The sequence below is a fragment of the Phaenicophaeus curvirostris genome, chromosome Z, assembly GCF_032191515.1.
Source record: "Phaenicophaeus curvirostris isolate KB17595 chromosome Z, BPBGC_Pcur_1.0, whole genome shotgun sequence".
Classification (NCBI taxonomy): Eukaryota; Metazoa; Chordata; class Aves; order Cuculiformes; family Cuculidae; genus Phaenicophaeus; species Phaenicophaeus curvirostris.
This window is the reverse complement of record NC_091431.1, coordinates 68,655,548-68,678,028: the sequence shown is the minus strand read 5'-3', so window position 1 is coordinate 68,678,028 and position 22,481 is coordinate 68,655,548. Positions and strand designations below refer to the sequence as shown.

The following is a 22,481-nucleotide window of genomic DNA, read 5'->3' as shown; positions in this document are numbered from 1 at the left end:
AATACATTCACATTTTTAGATAACTTGTCTTCAAAGGTTTTCTCGGTAAAAGCAGTGGGCTATTTTAATGTGAAAGAGAAAAAAAATATTCTAGAAAATGTATTTTTCTTTTGATGAATTTGAGCCAAAAATTGAAGAAATAATCCCATCACTAAAGTATAATGCAGGACAAATTTACATTATAAGCTATCACAACTCAGTTTTAATTATGGTATTGCCAGTAATGCAACTTTAGAATAATGCTTAGTTGAAGACCTGCAAGGGAAATCTGAGTGACTCAGGAAATGTGAATGAGTCAGTAAAAGACCTCTTCGCTTATCCATTTTATGCAGGTTACTGAGCAGGGCTCTCCTGAGGTCATGAAGGATATTGTGATCTTGCAGATGCCTTCCTTCAAAGGACATATCAAATCACGTCCTGCCTGCTGATAGTTATTGAAGATCCTACAGGCTTTCCTACCCAAAGTCCAAACAGAATAATCACATTGACGCTCTATGTATTGACACTCCGTTATCGTGAAGGAGAGATTTTTCCTTCACTTCCAGTTCTAAACTTTGCATGTTTGCTAGCTGTTGTTAAACAGACACTGTCCTCAACAATCTCTGGCCTTTAGGACCACAGCTTTACATCTCATCAGACAAAGACATGTCTAACATTGTACTGCCATCTAGGACTTCAGGGCTATTGATTCTACAGAGAACCGCTGAGGAGATTTTCCAAAGGACCTGGCATGTGAAAGGGGGCATTCAAACTTTTTCAGATGTTCTTTTTAGATAACCAGAAGCAACAGTTGAGTTCAAAATTTCCGTCCAGGTGCGTAACAGTGAATGAGGGTGGATGAGAAACCTTGTATTATTCATGGGAAGCATGGATGCTGTGTGTAGTCTGCCAAAATGCTCTCTGCCAAAAGAATGTTTTTCATCCGTGAGTACCTGGAAGAGTCTGGGAGAGGCTAGGAAGTGTGCAAGTGCAGAAATATACTGCTGTCTGTTTTTGGAGCAGTGGAGGATTTTGTTGGCTATGTAGTGTGATGTTATGGACCAAGATCTCTAAGCACTCATTCCCTGGTGATTGCTTGTTGCTTAGGTTGCATGAAATCATTTAACCTACCTGGATTCTGAGAGGAATCATTGTCCTGAGGTTTCTTGCCTGGATGTTTTTTAAGTTTTCTTTTTGCCTTGTCACATGTTTTGTGGTTTTGAATTATCCAATCCAAAGATGACAGGAAAAACTTTGCCTGCTAGTGGATTCAAAGGAGTTTTTCTTGGGTGGTGACTGGGAAGATAAGCTGATAAAAAGACTGGATAACTAGATTAGGACAAATAGGGTATAGCTGATAATGATAGTGAGTGAGAAGGCTGGCAAATTGGTGGAGGTAGCAGGATTTATTGAGGAAGTCAAATGTGAGTTGAAATGCCTTTCAGCCACCAAATGACCTAGAACAATATAACAAGGCACATCATCTAGGCCTTCAGACAATCAAACTACTGGACCCAATATTAAAGAAGAGGAGAGAAAAAGGAATGGTTGTAAACAGATTTAGCAAAACAGAGAAATAAGAAAAGAATAAACAAACAAACAGACAAAAAAAAGCCAAAACAAAACAAAATCAGCATACATCTTAGCAGGGGAGCAAGAAGATGAGAAGAATTGATGACTGTTGGGCAGGAAGGGAAAAAGTGGAGCACTTCTTTTTGCTTGGGCTTGAGGCGAGGCTGTGGGGAAAAAGGTAAATTACATACTGCTTAAACCTGAGCTGGCCATGCTTCATTATCTGCATTTTTTCTTGACTACGGTCATGCTGAAAGTAAGGGATGTATATATGAGAACACTATTCATGCATTTCTTTAAAGGGAAACCTGAAGAGCGAAATCTAGCTTTCTTATTCAGATCTGCACAACCAATTCTTACTTGTGGGTCATCTGAGTCCACTGGGTCTGGAGAAAAAACAAGCTAGCATCAGCTTCCTTAGCACACTGAGAAGATGGCAGGCTGCAAGATGTGCTTTGTATGTGTTTGTTGTTTTGTAGGTTGAGAAAAAAAAAAGTTTACTTTCCTATGGACTTTTTTAGAGGGTTGAGTATTACTTGTTTCCTCTTTCAGAGGTACAATACATTATGGTGGTACTGGTTTTGTAACAGTGACGGTATAAGGATAGGCATAGGGTGAGTTGTGAAAAACAAAACAAAACTAAAATATAACAATAGGTACTTTCTCACATATCAGATTCCTTCAAGGCCCTCTTCAAGTTCATGCAAGTGAGTTCTTTGGTTTGGGGTTTTGGTAGTTGGTCTAATATAACTTCCTTCAATTTTAATGTTACAGGGAAGACCACAGAACTGGAATTCAAAATGAGCCACTGCACTCAGAAGACTTTCCATACTCTGTGTGTGGAACATAAGATGACTGTCTGGAGACAGTTACTGATATTTCATGGGCAAGTATTTGGCCTTGAAAAAGACAATAGTTTTCCATTAAATTTCCTTGAAGTATTCTGTGTGGGAGTGAGGTAAGGGGGAGATAACTGTTCTCATTTCAGTGCTCATGACACATAAAGGAGAGTGGACCACAGCCACACAAGCCGTCAGAACCAAGGAGTCAGCCTAAATCATCAGACTCCAGGTGTGAGACAACAAGCTGCACTGCCTTGTCGTTTTACTGAGACTGTTTCTCTGGCATGTTTCACTAGTGCTAAATGCATAAGTACAAAGATAACAAAGAGTCTAAGCGGAGAGAAATAATGAAGAGTTGTGCGATTTTGTTCAGTTGCAACAATCTCACATGTTTATTAATAGAAGATCGCAATGTATAAATATATAATTTTAGCTGGATATGGGCAGCATCTCTTTAATTATCTGAAGAAAGAGGGTACTCATTATGTAGATAGTACAGGAACATCATTCAGCAGAAAAGCAATAGAAAATTTCAAGTAGAGAAACACATGAGGTGATATTTTTTCTCTGACTTGCTTTTCATTATGAATCATTTCTACAGAGTCTATGTGTGCATGTGTATGTGTAAGCATGTATATATTTTTGTGCATAAAACGATGTCTGCATGACTTATGTAAAATCATGTGTGTGCTTCCTCGGTAACACTGAAGGCAGGCTGGACCTGTAAATTATAAAAAAAATAAGTGAAACAAATGTAGAGCTAACCCAGCTCAGTGTGCAGTGACTGAGGGTAGAAAAGAATTTGGTTTCACAAATTGAACTTCCTTTCATAGCCAATGTGTCCCAAAGTGCTTTACATACAGTACAATGAGAGCGATGCCAGGAGTGCAGGCAAACACAGCAGTCATTGTAGGCACAAAAATAGCTCGCATGTAGCCTTCCATATTAGAATCTGTTTCACCAGGAGAATACTGGCCTTGGGAATGTTGTTAACTCTATATTCATCTGTTTCCTTGTTGCTAAGGGATGCTGAACTTCCCTTTGGACAGCCTCTGAGAGGACGGTTTCAAGAGCATCATACCTTCCATCCTCTTTAAAACTTCTGCCATTATCACATCTAAGCCCTCATATTGCACATTGCATTTCTGACTGTATTGGTCATTTTTAAATTTTCCTTAATTTTGGACCTAGGCTAATTGCGTGTGTATTGGATGTCAGATTGTTCTTCAATCAAAAAACTGCATTAGGGCCAACAACAGTAGTACATTCAGCCCTTCACACTCATTGTATCTACAAGCATTGAGTCATATTGTAGAAGGTTGTTTCACTGTTGTTAAGATTCCCAGGCACCTTAGTCTATCATTGTGCAAATTACCTTCCAGGAAATTATTGTGTCCAGGGAAACTGCAATGTGTCATATGGAATTACGAACCACAGTGACCTTTCCCCTGTGCATTCATGGACCTTTTATGAACTTAGCATTGAAATTCTCCCACCTAGCTGTAGGAATTCACTTGAGTTAGTGAGTAGTTGTGAGTCTTGCCATGTTTCACTCTGTCAAGTAGACAAAAGCATGTCCACAGGCTAGTTTTGACTAATGAGGAATGAAAATATGGTCCAAAGATTCTGCTGGAGGTTCACCTCCTGTTTTCTGGGGTCTTGTAAAAGCCAAAATCTAAATTTGTCATTATTAGAAACACCAAATGACTCTTCAGTACTGAGTTCATTACTGAGTGCAAATAGAGAACTGGATGTCAGAAGAGATGCATGATGTCCTAGACTCAGGAATGAAACTCAGTTCTTACCATACACGTCCCTCACTTCCTGCACAATGCAAATGTGAGGAGCCTTGGAAAGTCTACTGAGTACTTCATGGTTCAGTTTAGACCAGCATACATTTAGACTATGACCAAAGCAACTGGAAAACACTATGGCTTTTTTGTGTGTGTTAAATCATCATTATTCTAATCCCCTGACTGCCCAAACCAGAGGGATCTGAAAAAAAACCCACACAATAGTTCTTATTCAGCCTGCATGTCTCACTTGGCTTTCCTTGGAAATCATGGCACAGGACCCTTAATATGGTGCTGAATCTCATCCTGATATGAGCTTAGGGACACAGAATCACTGTTGGGTCTACAAGCTTTACTATACTAAATAAAGTTTGTGAACTAATACTGCTCAGTCTGGCCCCAACTCACATGCAAATCCATTCATACCAGAGTGTCTTCCAGTTTACACAAACTTAAGTAAAATAATATGATCCTGTTAATGTCCCAATAGAAAATAAAGTTGTTGAAAGCTGTATGTGGCAGAGATGTACCAGAATATTAAGGTCAATATTAGGAGCATGTTGAGATTGTTCAACTGATGAATTGGTGTATCAGAAGGCACATTGCCCTCCTGAGTTCACCTGACATTATTGAGTTCTAATTTTCAAACCTTCAATATACTTTATGGCAAGTACAGCAAAATCAATGAGATATGATAACTGGAGATGATTTGGTATATAATCTGATGCTGAACAAGTTGAGTGCTTTGAAAGAAGGAAAAGGGAATATGACAACTGAAAGAGTTCTTTAAAAATTTATATTTATATGTTTGAAGTATATATTTGAGAGATAATAATAAAGAATTCCTTTAACCCTCAATGCTTAGAAACTCTTGAGAGTAATCTTAGTGTTTTGAAACTGAGGTGCCTGCTGGGAGCTATGGTGGCTATGGGTCTTATGTTCTTAGGCAAACTTTACGCCCTGACATAGTTCTTATTTTTGTAAAAAATAGAACAGAGAAATGTCACAACAGTAAGTTTTCTTAATAAACTATTTGGCATGAAAGACCAGACCCTTACTTTATATAGACAAAGATATTCTGTACCAAACATTGAGACAGAATTCTTGAATTTTCTTGAAAGAGCTCTTGATTTCAGTTTAAAAACCGGAGGTTTTCCTAGAAGGTGTGTGAAACCTGATACAGATTTTCTGGAAAGCTCAGGAGAGACAAAGACAGAGGGAACTGGCAGTCTTTGGGCAGCAGCACTTACTCCCTTGGGAAACAAATTCCATGCAGAATACAGTCACCAAAAACTGTATCCACATTTTTAGTTAAGCACAAATTCCTATGTATCCTGAAACCCAAACCAGTTCAGTATCTGTAATGGAAACACACAAGCCACTAGTAAGTCTCTTGCCTTAATATGACCTCTTGAGATGACTGTGGAAGACAACCAAGCTGTCAGGCTCCTACAGCTTGATTTTATCCCATGATGGTAGGGCAAGGTTGCTCAAGCATGAGGCTCACAGGCTGCGTGGAGTAACAGAAGTTCAACTGACTCAGCTGCATGCATGCAAAAAAGATCACCTAGAGGCGGACATCTCTTTTCTAAAACTGTTCCATCTCATAACAACTGAACCCCAAAGAAACCAAATGTGTTGATATGTACAAAGGCATAATCCCATTACATACCAGTTTTCAACCATGCACAATCTTTAAGTTAGGTAATTTCCCCATGATCTGGTCCTAGTTCTTCAAGCGATCAGCACTGTCTTTGAGATCACAAGGAATCCTCTCTCCCCATTGATTTCATAGGTTAATAGTAATGACACACAAGACTGCTATTCCCTATTCATTTCTCTCTCTGATGGAAGAATAATATAGCTTCACCTTAATGTCCCACTTTGTGGAATCTTGGTTCTGTTCAAGTTGTAATGCAAGTAAGCAGACACCATGCGCCCCTTTGATTAGTCAGTTGGAAATTTTCTGCAGTTAAAATGAAGAAGATGATAGATAATATTTCCTTTCCTTTGCACAGACTAGCCTTTTCTGTTCAAAATCAATTGCCCCTGGAAAGCAAGGTCTGATTCTTTCCATATGGGACTTAGCAGAGTTCCCCTAGGTCTCCTTTTAGTGCTTCTCTGACCACACACCTGCAGAAGTTCAGCATAAGCCAACACATGGAAGCAGAACTACAGGACAGAAACACTTACATTTTCATTCTGCGTCTTCCATGGATCCTACTTCAGATATAAGTATTCCATTTGACATCTTCCATGTGCTTGAGGCTGCTTGTTGTTTGCATGGATAGGAGATCTTCCAGTCAGTGCTGTGGGAGGAAGTTCACATTCATTTTTAAACAAAAAAAGCTGACTTCCAACTGTATGTGAAACTAATACTGTCATGTCATAACTTTCAGTGGTAAAATATATATGTAAATCCATGTCCAAATTTCTCTGTTCATCTTATGCACTTTTTTTTTTTTTTTTTGTGGCGATAAATTCACAATGGCCACAACATCTTTACACTTCTTGCATTATTTCCTATTACAACCTAATAGCTGATAGTGATAGAATGTTTCCATGAGGAGCCACTGCAGGTGGAGCTGCAACATTTTGTCAGTCTTCTAGATGAATGAGAAGTCTGTGAAGTATGGCAAGATTCAGAGACCTCTGATTACATTATGGACTCTGGAAGAGCCTACGCATTTTTTCGCCATTTTCCCCCACGCTTGGCATCTTTGACTTTCTGCTTTTATCCCTCCAAGGTGTTGTACCTAGTTTGCCTAGCTGCCTGTTTACCGCTTCCTCAGAAAGGCCTCAGTTTCCTTGCCTACCTAATTCTTTTCTGATAACCTCTGGATTATTTTTTCCCAACCTATTTCCTCACAAAGACATTTCTAGTTCTTCTGGAAAACTGTAGCTCTTTTGCCTTTTCTTGTCTTCTCCGTGAGTTTCAGTTTTCTCCTCACCCCTGCATTTCCTCTCAATTTCTCTCTCTTCCCATTTTTCAGTCCCTCTTTTGACCTTCTCTAAGCATTTTTCTCATCTGCTGCCTCCTAGAGATCTAGTACTTCTGCTTTCTGAATTAAAATCTACCATTTCGCTTTCAGCTAAAGGTCTGAAGGGATGAAGAGCCCTCAATAATACCTATCATTCCACATCAACTACAGAGGTAACTGGGACTCCTAAATTAAATGGATATATGCAGAAAGCACAAAGGATGAAAAGTTCTGTATTCTAATTTCAGGCCCAGACCAACCCACGAGCTGGAAATACAGGAAAAGACCTCCTTGCCTTGCTGTTGCTGTTAATGGAAAAAAATGAAGTCAGAATCCTTGTATTATGCTTTCACTCATATTTTAACTATTGCTTTAAGAACAAGGGGAGGGTACGTGTAATACACAGTTTTCCTGAGATACTGGAAGTGAGTATGAGATAAAAACAGCTCCCAGGTGGAAAAGTCATTTTGAAGAAACCAAGACCCTATGCTTTCCTAGAGAATATATATTTGTGTGCATACATAACAGCCAGATGATCTGTTGTGCTTATTCCATAAGCTAAATTATATGGGTTTGCTAAAGAGTTAACTAGAACAATAAGTAGTCTCTCCCTTTGCTGTTGAAGCCCTGGACAGTTTCTATATCCTTGTTTATTTCCTTTACAGCTACCATTTACATTTCTGGCCTTTAGAAGGCAGCCCCTGGTACAGGTGATTTACTATCCTGAACAGAAGCAGACAAAAATAATAAGAAATAGAAGTCTAAAAAGGTATAAGACCAGATTTAAAGTTTATTGCATTCATAAACTCTAGGATGGATTTAGAAAATTGACCATTAAGGAAACTGAGCATATTTGCAACTCCAGTAGCAAATAATGCAGGTAGAGATATAGCCTCTTAGACAGCAACGAACTGAAAGATTTGTAGATAGATAGACAGATAGAGAGACAGTGAAACAGGCAGACGGACAGACAGATGGAGAAAGGTAATAGAAAATAAGAAAAAAAAATTCTTGAAGGATATCACAAAATCATAGCAGAAAGCTGACCTTTTTTTTGCACGTGTGGCTATAGAGTAACCTCTTTCTCTACAGTATTTCTGTACGTGTGGATGTGTGGATGCACACACACATGTGTGCACACATCCCCTCCACACACACATACTGTCAACACTTGGTCATCTGCCATGCTTCTGCATTAGAATGAAGCACATGAAATCAGAAGGACTCATGCTGGACCCTGACTGACATTCCCCCTGGCTACTTGGAGAATAAAACAGGAGCGAGAATGGGTTTTGTAAAACAAGTATTAATTCATGCAAACAAATCCAATATTGAGACTGTGCCTACAACTACATTGTTCAAAGTGAGACTAGGCTTAGCTTCAGAAGTAAAACATGCCATGGGGTATCAGCATGTTCTAAATCTGAGCACTGACTTTATTATTGTTTCCTCCGAGGCTATAAAGCCCTACTTGAAAAGTGACCACTGACTGGATGCTAACGTCACACACCTAATCTCCCCGCTTGGTTCTCTCTAAAGTTCAGCAAGCAGCTGGGTGCTCAAATATGAATTAACTGCTTAGAGTCCTTTTCAGAATTAGGCCTGATTTTAAAGAATAGGCACTGACTTTAACTACAGTTCTGAGAGGATAACACTCCAAAAACAGCTTAAAATCCATACTTAGTATAAATTACATCAAAGTCTCCAACTCTCAAAATAGAGATGGAAAAAAAAATTTAGAAAAAAGAAAAAAAGGAAAATGAGAATTAATTAATTAATATTTTTCCTTACAGCTATTTGCCTCACATACATCATCTTAATTAATAAATATAATTGCGAACACATACATATATGCACATACACATATGCACATACACATATGCACATATACATATGCACATGCATATATGCAAGCACACACACACACACGGAACCATACACACAAGCCCTAATTAAAAGGAAATTATTCTGGTTGCAGAGACAAGCACTTAAATATTAAGAGCCCCCAGAATTGAGGTTACTTGCACAACCTGGATTTTTCTTTGTTGTACAGATGCATTCTAATTCCTCCTTTAATTACATGATCACTCACAGAGTAGATGGCATGTGCAGTGCCGTTTGTTGACTGCAGAGGACCGGATGATTTTGCCTCCAATCACAACCACACAGGAGAGTGGGCTTTGCGAGGTAAATATTCTCCTCCAGGCAAGACTTCTTGTTCTTTTAACTCATCCTTGCCTCAGATCTACCCTTTCTCACTTTGTATTCCCTGTTCTAGTTTCTCACTTTGTATTCCTCCCTCAGTTTCAATTTTTGGTCTCTCTCAATCTGTCTCTTTTTCCTGCCTTAGCCCTCCAGTGCCCCGTCCCTGAGTGTGCCAATCTTACAAGCTCTCAGATCCTCCATGCTTTTCCACAGTTTATTTTTGAACATTTTCTTACATTGCATTTGGTATATTAATCCTTTGCTTTTCCCTGTTATTCTACCACAGGCAGTTTCCTGTTAGATTTATCACCCCTCCCATTTCTTTCCATTTTCCCAGGTACTCCCTACTGAGAAGCAGACTGCTACATCTCAGCACAACCTTTCCTCCCAAGCTCTCCGTGGCTAAATGGGTCAACACAAATAAATGACTGGAGAATTCTTTAACCCTGGATCCAAATGGCACTGCAATATGCACCCATATGGCTAAACTCACTTTTCCCCCCCAAAAAAACAGGATATCCTTGTCTACAGTGCCTGTTGGAAGCACTCTAGTGGTCTATGATGACCTCCAAACTTGCAACCAGATGGGAGGCTGACATGGGCCAAACCCAAGCCAAAGACAGTGGTATGATTAATGCAATTAATCAATTTTTTAAACCTATGCTCTGGACCTGGTTTCTTTGCTAGTACAGACACTACCTTTGTGTCTAAACCCCACTCTGTTTCCCATCTGTGTCTCTTCTCAATCCATCCCAACCCCCTTTATCTTCCCTGTTTCCATTCAAGTTGTCTTTTCTTAGTTTCTGCTCTAGTTGCACTGCTGGATATCCCCGTCAGCCTCCAAAAGCACAGGGAAGACAGACTTCCTGCATTTGTCTCAGTTATCCAGTATCCAGTTTTTCCTGGCCTGTCCCAAGCCGGTGCTGCAATGACAGGAATAACTCTGGTCTCTACTGGAGCATATCCAGTGAGAGCTGAGTCACTGGGGAATCAGGTTTTGGAAATCTGCATCTCTGGTGAGCATGTGAGAACTGCCTTTTTCCCAAGGCTTATAATTGGCCACTTTGGGGCAGATTTTCCCCAAGACAGCAAAAAGCCTTGAGAAAGAGCTTCACCTCCTGTCAGCTCTTAGTATCATGCTGGAAAGCATGGGGACAGGAGAGCTTTACAAAACATCTCATTTGACTTAGTTCAAACCATCCCAGCTCTCCTCTGGGTTGTTCTCAGGGACAAACATTCCCAGCTGAAATTTTCCAGAAATAATTAAAGAATTTGAACTGAATGCAGGCATCCAGCTTAAAGAATTTCAGCCAAAACATGTGCAGTTTATCAAAGCTGAACAGGATTTTATTATAGGAATTCTCAGGCAATCGTTGTAATTAGTGGTGCTACCAGATCCTATTAAACTGAAATCTCCCTTCCTCACAGGGGCGCTGTGTGCATTAATTTGTTAATGATTGCACAATGATTTGATGATGAAAAGGATCATATTAACATGAAGCATTATTGTCCTTACAATACAAGCTTGCCTGCTTTCATTACTCATTATGTACAGGTACATAGATATTATGAAAAAGGATGGGGAGATAATAAACTTGATACTCTTTTCAAAGGATTAATACAACATGTTTACAGTGTTCACAGCATGGGTAATAGGAATATTCTGGAGAGTTCTGTTTAAATAGCAGAATATATTGGATAGAGTGTAATGATGTGTATGTATGTGTCCGCACAAATCCTGTGTCTAAACACACCTGCAAACACATGCATATAAGCTCTCTTCTGTTTTTCTGTTCCCTATTAACCCCCAGGTTCCCTGCAGCCTTCACTTTACTACCTGCAACTCACCAGTGCTACTTTAATAACAAAAGGCCTCCATAAACAAAGCTCCCTTTTTATTACACTGATACCTTTTGTTGCCTGCATTGACTACAATCCCATACTAAGCTCCTTTGGATGCAAACAGTTTTTCATTTTTCTCCTCAATCAACCTTCTTGATTCTAAATAACACAGGAAAAAAAAGAAAAAAAAAGAAAGAAAAACAAAAGAAGAAAAAAACCAACCCATACTGATTCACGCATTAATTCAGGGACCAATCTTGCAAATGTTCATATGAGTAATCCTTCCTCAGATGAATAATCCCTCTGACCACAGCGGACTGATTAACAGCAATCCAGATAAAGGTTTTCAGGATCGGGCCCATATCCTGATGTTTAGGTTCTCACATGAAGTTTAGCGCATGATGGTGCCTCTCCTTTTGTTAGATGTATAAGAGGCCCACATGCAGCTCTATTATTTTGTTTGATTATGTAGCTAACAGGCCTTGATTCTGTCAGCCCTCTCTAGAAAGCCTAACAAGCTGAAGTAAACAATTGCAGTTGAGTTAGAAGACTTGGCAGGATTGGGCCCTTTAATAGCAGCTGAAAGCTGCGTCTCTGAGTTGTGGTTAGAATGTGGGTTTTTTGCTATTAACAGTCTCAGTTTTTTGGGAGGAAAATCTCAATAAAAAAACGAATGAGAGAATCTGGGAATATATGAGCTGATTTGGGTATGCACATCTAAAGAAGGAAAAATTGCTATGTAAAAACAAAATTCACACACATTGCTTATTTGTCGTGAACAAAATTCACTTGTGTTTTATTTTGCCTATTTAAAAATACAATTCACTTGGTTATTTATTTGGAACAGAAGTTGCCTGCAATTTATTGTGTATAAGTCGGTGAATGCTGATTCTGTGTGCTATGGGTCTTGGGTTTTGAAGTTCAGCAGAAGAATCCCCCTCCAGCAACCTTTCGGCCTCTTCCTGCCTTTCTTCTTTACTTACCCGTTTCCCAGAGAATGGAGATATTCAGGACTGATGTATTACTGTGCCCCCTTTCCCTGCACAAAACGGTGTTCATTAAAAAATTGCTGCTAGCAAGGGCCTGATCCAGCCCTCCTGGAAGTCATTGGAAAACTGTCTATTGACGTCATGGGGACGAGGAGCATACTAATGGAAGTACCTTTACTAATGCGAGCATCCCTGTTAACAACACCGAAGTTGTTCACAGGATTAACAGCAATCAATCAAGCCCTTTGAAAGGCACATTAAAAGCGAGAGCCTGGTGCTGCAAACACTTTCTTATACGAGGTGTGTGTGTGTACCTGTGGCTGGTCCCGCTGCATCTCTCTGCTCCTAGCCTACCAGTGTCAGTGCATTTTTCCAGCTGTGTTAATTCAGGGCAGCATTTCTTCTAAGAAGGTGAAAATTGCTGGTAATCTAGCCCCAAAATAAATAGTGTTTGTGTTCCCAAAAAAAAAAAGACAATAACCAGAGTAAGGAGATGGAGGAAATGGGGCTGCAAATCGGCTTGGAAAGGGGCTGCTTTTTTTTTTTCCTGCAAGTGTACATGGAGTGGTGGAGGTACAGAATAAAAAAAGGGAAAAAACTTAAAGTGCTTTACGTTGATTCCAAGAAGACAAATAATTTTTACTCCTTGCGAGACACTGAAGCCTGTTGCAAAAGAACTTATTCTTACAAAATTCCTGTGGACTCTCCTGCTTATGGGTTGCTGAACTGGACCCACTGTGATTACACTGGGAACATTTCTCACTTGGGAACACTTCAGCAAAGGCTGGTTTATAGATAAAGATTTCACTCCTCCTTTGCCCGTATCTGTTTAAAATCCAGTACAGCCCATTGTACATGTGTAAAGGTGCTTATGGGGTATAGCTTATTTCCATCCACAGCAGCAGCTGTGTTCATCTCAGAGCCCTTGTAGCAGTATTTGTGTCCGTATTATTTCATCCTGCCACCCCTCGCAGCTGTGCCTGTGCACCAGGGGGCTGTACTTGAACAGCATCCATTTCTAAATGACTATACTTACTGTTCTGTGAAAACGGGGCGTGGACCAGCTCAAAGTTTTAAAAAATATATCTTGTTATAGAAGGGGCACCCTTGCTGAGCAACAAAACGACTGTTTTCACTACCCCGTTCTTTTAATTGGCTTTCATTTGGGATAAGCAGGCAGAGTGGCCTGCTGGTGGACAAGGTGTTAACAAAGCTATCTCTGGGATGGATCAGTGCTGGATGCTGTTTTACTTTTCACTATAGTGGATATTCCCTCCTTAAAAAAGATTTAACAAATATTATCACAGTGAGTCTCCCTAGCTCTATCATGGGTCCAGTTTTAAGGTTCAGAAAGAGTGGATATTAAGATTTTTAATGTTCTGGTTCAGGGTGGGGGTTGCCGGGGGAAGATTTTGTTTCATGCGGGTTTTGTTGTTGTTGTCATTCTTTTATCACAGTCCGAGGCACAAAGCAGGATTTGAAAGCAGGTGAGTCATGGGGCTGGGAATTTGGGAGACGGGCTGTCTTGAGGGTTTTACCCTTCTTACAGCTCCCGGGCTGTCGGATCTTTGCATCTTTAGACTTTAAACGCTGTAAGTGTGTGCCCTGAAAGGGTAGACAGGCGGATCCCCCCGCGTTAGACCCCCAAAAAAATAGGATTCCTCGTCAGACGGCAGACAATGCGCGGTGCCTTCCACCAGCCCGACATCAGCCGTCTGGCAGCAGCTGCCTCCCCACCAGTGGCCAGAGATGCTCCAGGAGCCCGAAAAAGCAGCGGAGGCTGCCGAGGGCAAGGGATCGGGTGTCGCCCCGCGATGCGGGACCACGGGGAAGGGGAGAAGGGGAAGGGGAGAAGGACATGCGGCTCGTCCCTGCCCCGCAGCCCTTCCCACCGTCTGCCGCTCGGAGTGGGGTGCGACGTCCTGTCCCCCCAGCCCCCCTTCTCCATCCAGGATCGGGCCCCTCCGCGCTCCTCTCCTGGCAGGGGCGCTCGTGGAAGGCACGGGAGGACCGGCACTCCCAGGAGCAGTTGCAATATCTGAGCCACCCGCATCGGGTCAGTTTTTATATATAAATATATATATATTGCGCATTTTTAGACTTATATCCTTATGGATGTACAGTGTTTTAAAAATTATCTTTTCAGGGAGTGGGGGCAGGACACTGCTTTGCTACTCCGTTGTTAGGACACAAAAAAAAAAAAAAAGAAGAAAAAAAAAAGCGAATAAAGTGAAAACTGCTACCAAGCTGTTGTGGCTTCGTTCCTTGTTTGTTTTTAAAACAGAAATAAAAATAAATTCCGGTCAATAAAGCATGCGGGAACGCTGCAAATTTAAACTGATCACCTCCCTCCTCCGCTCTGCCCCTCCCGTCCGGAGCCACACGTGCTCCCAGCGCTCCCGGGAGACGGGGGGCCAGGGGGGTCCCGCTCCCAGCCCGCTCCCCCCGAAGCCACCGCCGCCTCCGCCGCGGGGACCAGCCGGCGGCGTCGCGAACAATAGCCCGGAGCCCCCGGGCCGGGAGGGAGGGATGCGGGAGCCCCCGGGGCTCGGGAGGGAGGGATGCGGGGGGCTGCGGGTCCGGGAGGGGGCTCGGGGCAGGTAACTCGCGAGAGATCCTGCTGGGATCGCTCCCAGCTTCATCCCCGCGGGGAGAGAAAAGAAAAATCGCTCTCAGAGCCTTGTTTGGTTACCGTCCGGATTACTGTTATTATTATTATTTGGGGGACAAGGAGGAGTTGTGCCCTTAATCCGAGCCTCCCTGCCCTCCCCACCCCAGATGCTGTGAGGGAGAGAGCTGATTTCATTTCCACCATACAGAACACTTTGTCTGGAGAGCATTGTTCGGACAAGCGAGTCGCGATCCCTGATGGCTACAAAATACGATTTATGTTTCCATCAGAGAGAGACAGAATATCCTGATGGCTTGGAAGTCGGGCAAGAAAATCTTATCTAATCAATCCCTTTCCAATACACACACACACACCCCGCACACACATAGGAGATAACGCCTGCACTGATTGTACGTAAAATAAATATCAGCAGCATGAAAATTAAAAATAGCTATTTCGATATTTTTTGCCTCCCTTCAATGAGATACAGTAATACAATCTGCACCTTTCCTAGCTTGATGTCATCATCATCAGCATAATTTCTTTTAAAAGAGCTTAAAGAGCATGCATTTTTTTTTTAATGCAACGAGAACATACATAGTAGAGAGCTTGTAACATCACAACCACAACAACAACAGCAAAAGCAACCTCTGAGCCCGAGGATTCGTCCATATCTGAACTGCGTTTATTATCAATTGCGAAATCGTAATAAGAGTAAATAATAAATAAGACACATCGTCATAATAGGAAGAAGTCAGAACACCTTGGGTTTGGTTTTTTTCCCCCTTTCAAATAAAAAGGCAGATTTCCCGATGATCACTGAAATTATAAAGACAGCGATTGATCGGAGGGCTTGCAAAGGAAAAGGAAAAAAAAAAAATCATCATCATTGGTCCTAAAAACGCAACCGTTCCCCTTTGCTCACTTGGCACAATAGAAATTGACTGTCTCTCAAAGAGCCATGCGCCTAGTGCTATTTATAGCCAGGGGCTGTGTTGGAAGATACCATTAAGCTTCTCCCGGGCAGGCAGACAGGGGGTGGTTGGATGGGAGGAGGGGGTTTAGCCAGAGTAGAGGCAACAGCAATCCCCCACCCCCTAGCCTCCCTTCCCCGCACACACACACATCCATACACTCACACCCCACCCCCTAGTCTGGCTGGGAATTTGAACCGATCCAGCCTGTTTAAACGGAAAGGACACAGATCTTCAATGTAAAAAAAAAAAAAAAAAAAAAAAAAAAATCAGATCAGACCCAGAGAGAGAGAGAGAGAGAGAGAGAGACACGGAGAGGGAGGAGTGTGTGTGTGTGTGAGTGTGTGTGTGTGTGTGTGTGTGAAAGAGGGAGAGGGAGCGAGAGAGCGAGAGAGAGGGAGAGAGAGAGAGAGAGGGAGAGAGGGAGGGAGAGAGAAAAGAAGAGGGGGAAAAAAAGGAAAGAAGATTTTCTCTATGTATATAAAGATGGCCACGTTAGCAAACGGACAACCAGACAATACCAGCCTGAGTAGCAATCACAGCAACCCCAGCACCAACGGGCATATGAACGGATTAAACCATAGTCCCGGAAACCCATCCACCATCCCAATGAAGGACCACGATGCCATTAAGCTCTTTATTGGGCAGATCCCCCGTAACCTGGACGAGAAAGACCTCAAACCGCTCTTCGAGGAGTTCGGGAAGATCTATGAACTGACGGTGCTGAAGGACAGGTTCACTGGCATGCACAAAGGTGAGTTACCTTCTGAACTTTCCCGGGAGAGATCGGGAGAGGAAGGCAAGCTCCCGCTCCCTCTCTGGGTCTCTCTTTTCTCTCTTTCCTTTCGATTTCATTTCATTTTATTTCATTTTTGGCTGGCCCCGGGGCGGAGGCGGCAGGCTGGGGGGGCAGGGAAAGAAATAATAGACTCTCCTGGAAAGAGAAGAGAAAGAGGCGAGGAAGGGAGTCAGCTCGGTTCGGTGTATTTATCAGTATTTTTGTTTCCCTCCCCGCTCTTTGGGGGTGAGATGCGGGCACTTGCCGGGGCGTCCAGGCGGACGGCGGAGCCGGGCGGGCAGCTGTCCGCTCGCCGTGGTGCTGAAACGGGGGACGGGGGCTCCGCGTTTGTCTGCGGGAGCAGCGCATCTTCCACCCACCCAGGGGTGTCCGTGTGTCCGTCTGTCTGTCCGCGTGTTTGCGCGAAGCTGGGAAGCTTCTATTTTACAACTGTTGTGTATCTGGCAACAGTATCTTTTCTTTTCCTTTCCCTCTTTTTTCTTTTTTTTTTTTTTCCTTTCCCTCTTATGTTTTTTTTTTAATTTTTTCTCTGTTACTGTTATTATTTGTAGTCCACTCCACAGCCAGAGGCAGAGGAGAGTGAGTTCCACCGGGGGAGTATTTCATTTTTATTTTGTTCAGCGTGGGAACAGGGATATAAACAACAATAAAAAAGGCTATTTATCTCAAGCGGGGCAGGGGATGGGTGTACAAAACCACAACGTGTGTGTGTGTGTTGGGCAAGCCAGGAGGGATGGATGGCAGTTTAGTTCCAGCGAGGAGAAGTCTCCAAGCAGGCATATTCCAAGCAGTACTTCAATGTGCCCAAAGTCCATCCTGGGAACTTTTTGGATTTTCTTTAAAGGCAGTGGAGACATACTCCCTGTGTGATGACTCGCTCACTCCAACTCTGCCCGCTCCTTTCCCTGCTTAGCTCAGGCTCTCTGGAGGTGCATTTCAGATTAGATGATGCTACATTTTGGGGGTGGGGGAGGGTGTATATAGTGAGGTAGAGATGTTAGGATCCTTGGGTAGGAAAGTAGGACTCGTAGAGAAGTTGATAATTTGCATGATAGCCTCTCTTAGGAGCAGGAGAGATCCAGGAGCAAAGTGAACCACTTTATTAACTCAGGTTCTGTCATACGCGTGACTGTGTGTTTATTTCTTTAGATGCGTACTTATTAAAAAAAAAAAAAAGAAAAATGAAAAGACCTGGTCAGAAGTGATTAGGGTGTGACTCCAGATCTAGTGCAGGAAGAGAAAGGGTTTTCAGGGGACTGTGAGGGAAGTGGAAGTTGCATCTGTTACAGGAGAGGTTCAGAAGCAGCGTCTACTCCAGCCTGGTGGACTTTTAGCAGGGAGAGTCACTGGTAATGGCATTACCGGCTTCCCAGCTTTCCAGATGCCTTGGCGAGTTGTAAATCTTAAACTTAACGGCATGTTTAGCAGGCATCTCTTCCCGCTTCCCACTCACTCCCCTCCTCTCTTCCATCCTCAGGAAATGCGAATGAAAATATACTCTGACAGTGCAAAGTACTAGTTTTGTGCAGGCTGGAGAAAATGTTCGGGGCTCAGGGACTGGGGACTCAGTCCAAGTTAGAGTATATTTCTTCCTTCCTTTCCTGCCGGTCGCTCCAAACACCCTTCTCATCTTTACAATGATCAGTGTAGCCCTTTCGAACCCTGCTTTCTTTTCAGACTAGCTTCCTATAAGCCACGTCGAGGTCTGATGGGCATCATTTAAACATGACATCCGTACTGCAATAATTATTAATAATAACAATAAAGACAATGTAAGAAGCTCAGGGAAAGAAAGGTCCTGGGAGGTTCCGTCTAATAGATCAGGCATAGTGAGAGTAGCCACTGAGCTCATGTGTGCATACATGTGTTTGCAAAAATTATCTAAGTTTTCTATAAAATAAAAATAGCAACAACAAAAGCTACACTGAAGAAACTCACTCAACATAGTATAGAGAAAACCTTTGAGCTAACACCTCGATAAAAGATTTTTGTGGTGTAGGGTGGTTATTTTGATTTATTGATGAGATTTTATTATACTGTTATGTTCTGTCTTAAACCTTTAATTAATCAGTTTATACACTAACTTTAATTTCTGCTTCACAGATGTGTATTCTTCCCCTTTTGATTCAGCTTTGCTTTTACTCTATGCCTGTATTCAGAGACAAACTCAGGAAGGCGGGGAGGGAGGGAGAGAGAGAGAGGGAGAGAGATCATTTATCTTGCTTGGATGTGTTTAACACATATTCTTGAATTAAGCAAGATACTAACTTCATTTCCCTTCATTTATGTTCTAAAGCTGCAACCTAGGAAAAAAGCCAGGTGGGAAATCTTGTCACCTCATCAAACCAAATTGCATGGGTTCATCTTGAAAGAAATTGTCATTTTTAACCTCCTAGAAGTTTTGGACTTTGGAAGGAAAAATTATGATGATGATTGTTATTTCGCAGGCTAGGGTTTGAGTGAAGCTTCAATAGACAGTGAGTTGCCAGCATTTCAGAGATCGGTTTTATTTAGTACATCCGAGAAGAGTTTGAACTCCTTTCTAGCGATGCCGCTGATTTATTAGCTAATCCTGATAAAAATGTGCCTCTGGCTACCTGGAAAAAAATTACTTTCTTGCCAGTAGTGATTAATTACTATTAAGTCAAAAAGCATGATGGGGCTTTGAAGGATGAGAATTGTGTTTGGCTCTTTTAAGTATTTTATTTCATTTTATTTCTTTTTTAATCTATGTTTTTTCTTTTCCCTTCTCTAAATGCAGTCATGTGAAGCATAGTATTCACTCAGATCTCCTTATTTTGGCTTTGCTTTGCAGGCATAAGTGAAGAATTGTATAAGATAGTCCAACTTAGCTCTCAGGGCTAGGATGGCAATATGAAACCCCAAGATGCTTTCCACAAGTGATGCATAATGCTTATACATTAATTGATCCATCACTCTCAGTGATTTCATTCCTAATCCAGGGGGTGAGGCTCTGGCAGTGGTATACCCTGAAGGGTTAATAGTGGGCTGTAGTTTATTTAAGTGAAAGGAGAGAAAACCTTGTGTGTGGAGGGGGAGAAGATGAGCTTGTGTTGGGAGGACGGAAGAGATGCAAATTATCTTAAAGTAAAAATGTAGCAACCAGAGTAATTTCAGGTGTAAATCCATTGAAATGAAAGCACAGGATGTATATTTTTGAATATATTATGAAAAGATACTATTCTGGTGTTCCTGTATAACAAGAGGAAACTGAAAATGAAGAACCTGAAGATAAAGTACATGACTATGCCCCCCTCCCAAGAAAGTATCACAAAAGGAAAGTGAAGTTCCAGGTTTTCTCACCACCATCCCTGGCTAATACCAGGCCAGATACCAGGGAAGAGGCAGGGGAGCACAATTCTCTTGTAGACATGCAAAGAAAGAAAAGGGTACGGGGAAAGCAGCTTGTGTGAGAAGGCGGGAAATGCTTGCCAGATCCCCAAGAAAGCAAGCTTTCGTGGCACAAGTGTAGCTACTGCATATTTTCCTCATCCTCACTTCTCTCTTCACAGGGCAGGAACAGGCTCCTGCTGTGGTACTTTGCTCTAGGGTTGGGAAGAGGCTGTGTGCTGAGATCCGCGGGTAGAAATCTACTGGGGCTGAGCTGACCCACCCACACGCTCACACACACACACACGCGCGCACACACACACAGTTAACTAATCACACTTGAACAATTTAGCAAGCCATTCATTCATAACTTCCCCTCTTCTTATCTAGCAGCGGAGTATGCTTAAAGGCTGAGTTACTGGGAGACATAAAGGTTAGTGCTCTCAGGACAGCCATATTATAATGCATTATCTTTGAAGTCATTTAAGGCCAATTTAAGTGGTATTTAGTATAATATTTATGAATTAATGTAATCTAAATATAGGACTGTCCCCATAGGTTTAAACAGCCTTTTCTATCAAAGCTTGCTTGTACCCATGGCCTGGAATGTGTTTTAATTTAAAACACACAGGTCTCCATAATATTCTATTTAGGAAGTCAGAAGAAATCAGCATTCCACAATTAACTGAGATTTACTGAAACACACGCGGGTGAGTGCACTTAAAGAGTGGAGATAATGTGCAGTGGGAAAGCAAGAGTCTTCCATAGACCCAGAGCTACAACATTGTTCCATCCCTTATTTAAGGAGGAGAAAAAAAGCACAAAACTCCCAAAATCTCCTGAAATCCACCACTGCAGTCCTGTGGTAAGAATGGTGTTCCTACCTGACCCAAACCTCACTCAATAAACATTCAACACGGTTAGAAAAATGCAGTACGAAAAGAATAGTTTAGTTCTTTTGCTGCTTTACCTTTGCAAAAGTATAAATAATTTTGAAATTTAAGACACCTCAGGGGTAGGTAAACAAGGCTTCCATTCATTATATTCTTTCTGTTTGATTACAAAGAGAGTTGATAGAAAAATTAAAACCTTGTTAAGTCTGAGGATGTTTATGAAGGTTTTAGATATCTCAGAAATTCAAAGGTGCAATGAAAATGAGCATTCAATTAAGATGATTTATTTGTGTATATGTATAAATGTATAGATTTGTGAGTGCATATACATACAGAAAAAAAAGGAATGCACACACATTCATGCATATAGCCTTTGGGAAATGGAAATTTAGTTGAAAAGAAGCACAACGCAATACAGGTGCTGAATAAACTCCTCCATAATTGAAACATAAGGCTTGCCTGGCTGAAAGCAACACATACAGCATTTAGTATGGTAGTAAACCAAACAAGTTTTAGGGAGGTAAATGCACAAATAAACTGGAATAAAACAGAAGAGACTTTATGCCTTAGGTCTAAAGAACAACCCTGTAAAACAATCAAAATGCAATTGGATAGCTTGATGGAAGAGAGAGGAAAAAAGCAACCCCCTGTACATTATAATTTCCTTTACAGATGAGCGTGTATGTGTTTTGATAATGTCAAACTGATAGCCCAGATTGCTTCATAAATTAGAAGGCTCTATATTAACTCTTTTTTCAAGGGGTCTGGACATGGATTCTGGTTTCTAAAAGCAGCTGCAACCAGTTATGATGCTGTTGTTACGGTTGTGTCAGCATTTCCAATACAAACTCCAATTTTCTGGGATGTCTCGCTTGGCTGTTAAGTTTTGCACTGAAAGCTGTTCTTCAGCTAGCCCCACTACCATATCAACTAATCATCCTTACAAGAACAGATTTGTTTTAAAGTTACATAATGCGGAGTAAAGAAGGAAATTAAAGTTTGCATTTCTAAAGCTCTTGTTTCTTTTCTTACCTTTCTCCAGATTAAACTTGTATTTCCTGCACATTCATGGATTGCGATTATTCCCCACACACACATCTACATATACTGGTGCCTTTGGGCATTTTAGGGAAGGAAAAAATAGTACTCCTTTTTTTCTTAGAGGAAAAATAAAGCAACAACAACCAAATTTCATAGTATTTACATGGCCAAAAGAACATTTTAATTAAAAGGTGAATTAGGAACGCACACATTTCTGAAATATTACAACAGAAACAGGTAAATCTTGCTTTTGTTTTATTTTATTCCTTCCCCTGTATTCAGCCAGAAGAGATCAGGAACATCAGCACTGAAGTAGGGGAAAAAAATTGAGGATCCTTGTCACCTTGGATGAAAAGTGTGGTTCATCTGGTTCTGTATTGTGCATCGGCCAGTGGCCAGTGTCACAGACAGGGCTTTCTTTAGCAGAGGATTCAAATTGCGTAGTATAATAAAAGCCAAGCATCTGATGGAATAGTCTTTTAAGGAAGTTGTCAGACAGTATCTGGAAATTTTGCCTGGGTAAAAAGTGTGTGAGATTGCAGAAAGTGTCTTGTGCTCAACTGAAAAGTGGATTGCACCTGTCAAGGAGGGCAGGCAGAAGACTCTCTG

General features: G+C 41.5%; 1 protein-coding gene across 11 annotated transcripts in view; it reads left to right on the top strand.

The window, feature by feature from the left end:
• The first annotated feature begins 16,113 nt into the window (after window positions 1-16,113).
• Window positions 16,114-22,481, top strand: part of CELF4 (CUGBP Elav-like family member 4) — a 718,003-nt gene continuing 711,635 nt past the window's right edge. For 6 of the 11 annotated variants that reach the window (XR_011339356.1, XR_011339355.1, XM_069879837.1 and 3 more), the window contains exon 1: window positions 16,116-16,542. Coding sequence is in view for 9 of the 11 variants with exons in the window: in XM_069879837.1 (XP_069735938.1) it covers window positions 16,263-16,542 (280 nt within the window). In the remaining 2 variants the exon portion in view is untranslated. Of the gene's footprint in view, window positions 16,543-22,481 lie in introns of all 11 variants that reach the window. The other 5 variants (XM_069879841.1, XM_069879840.1, XM_069879838.1 and 2 more) reach the window with 3 other exon arrangements.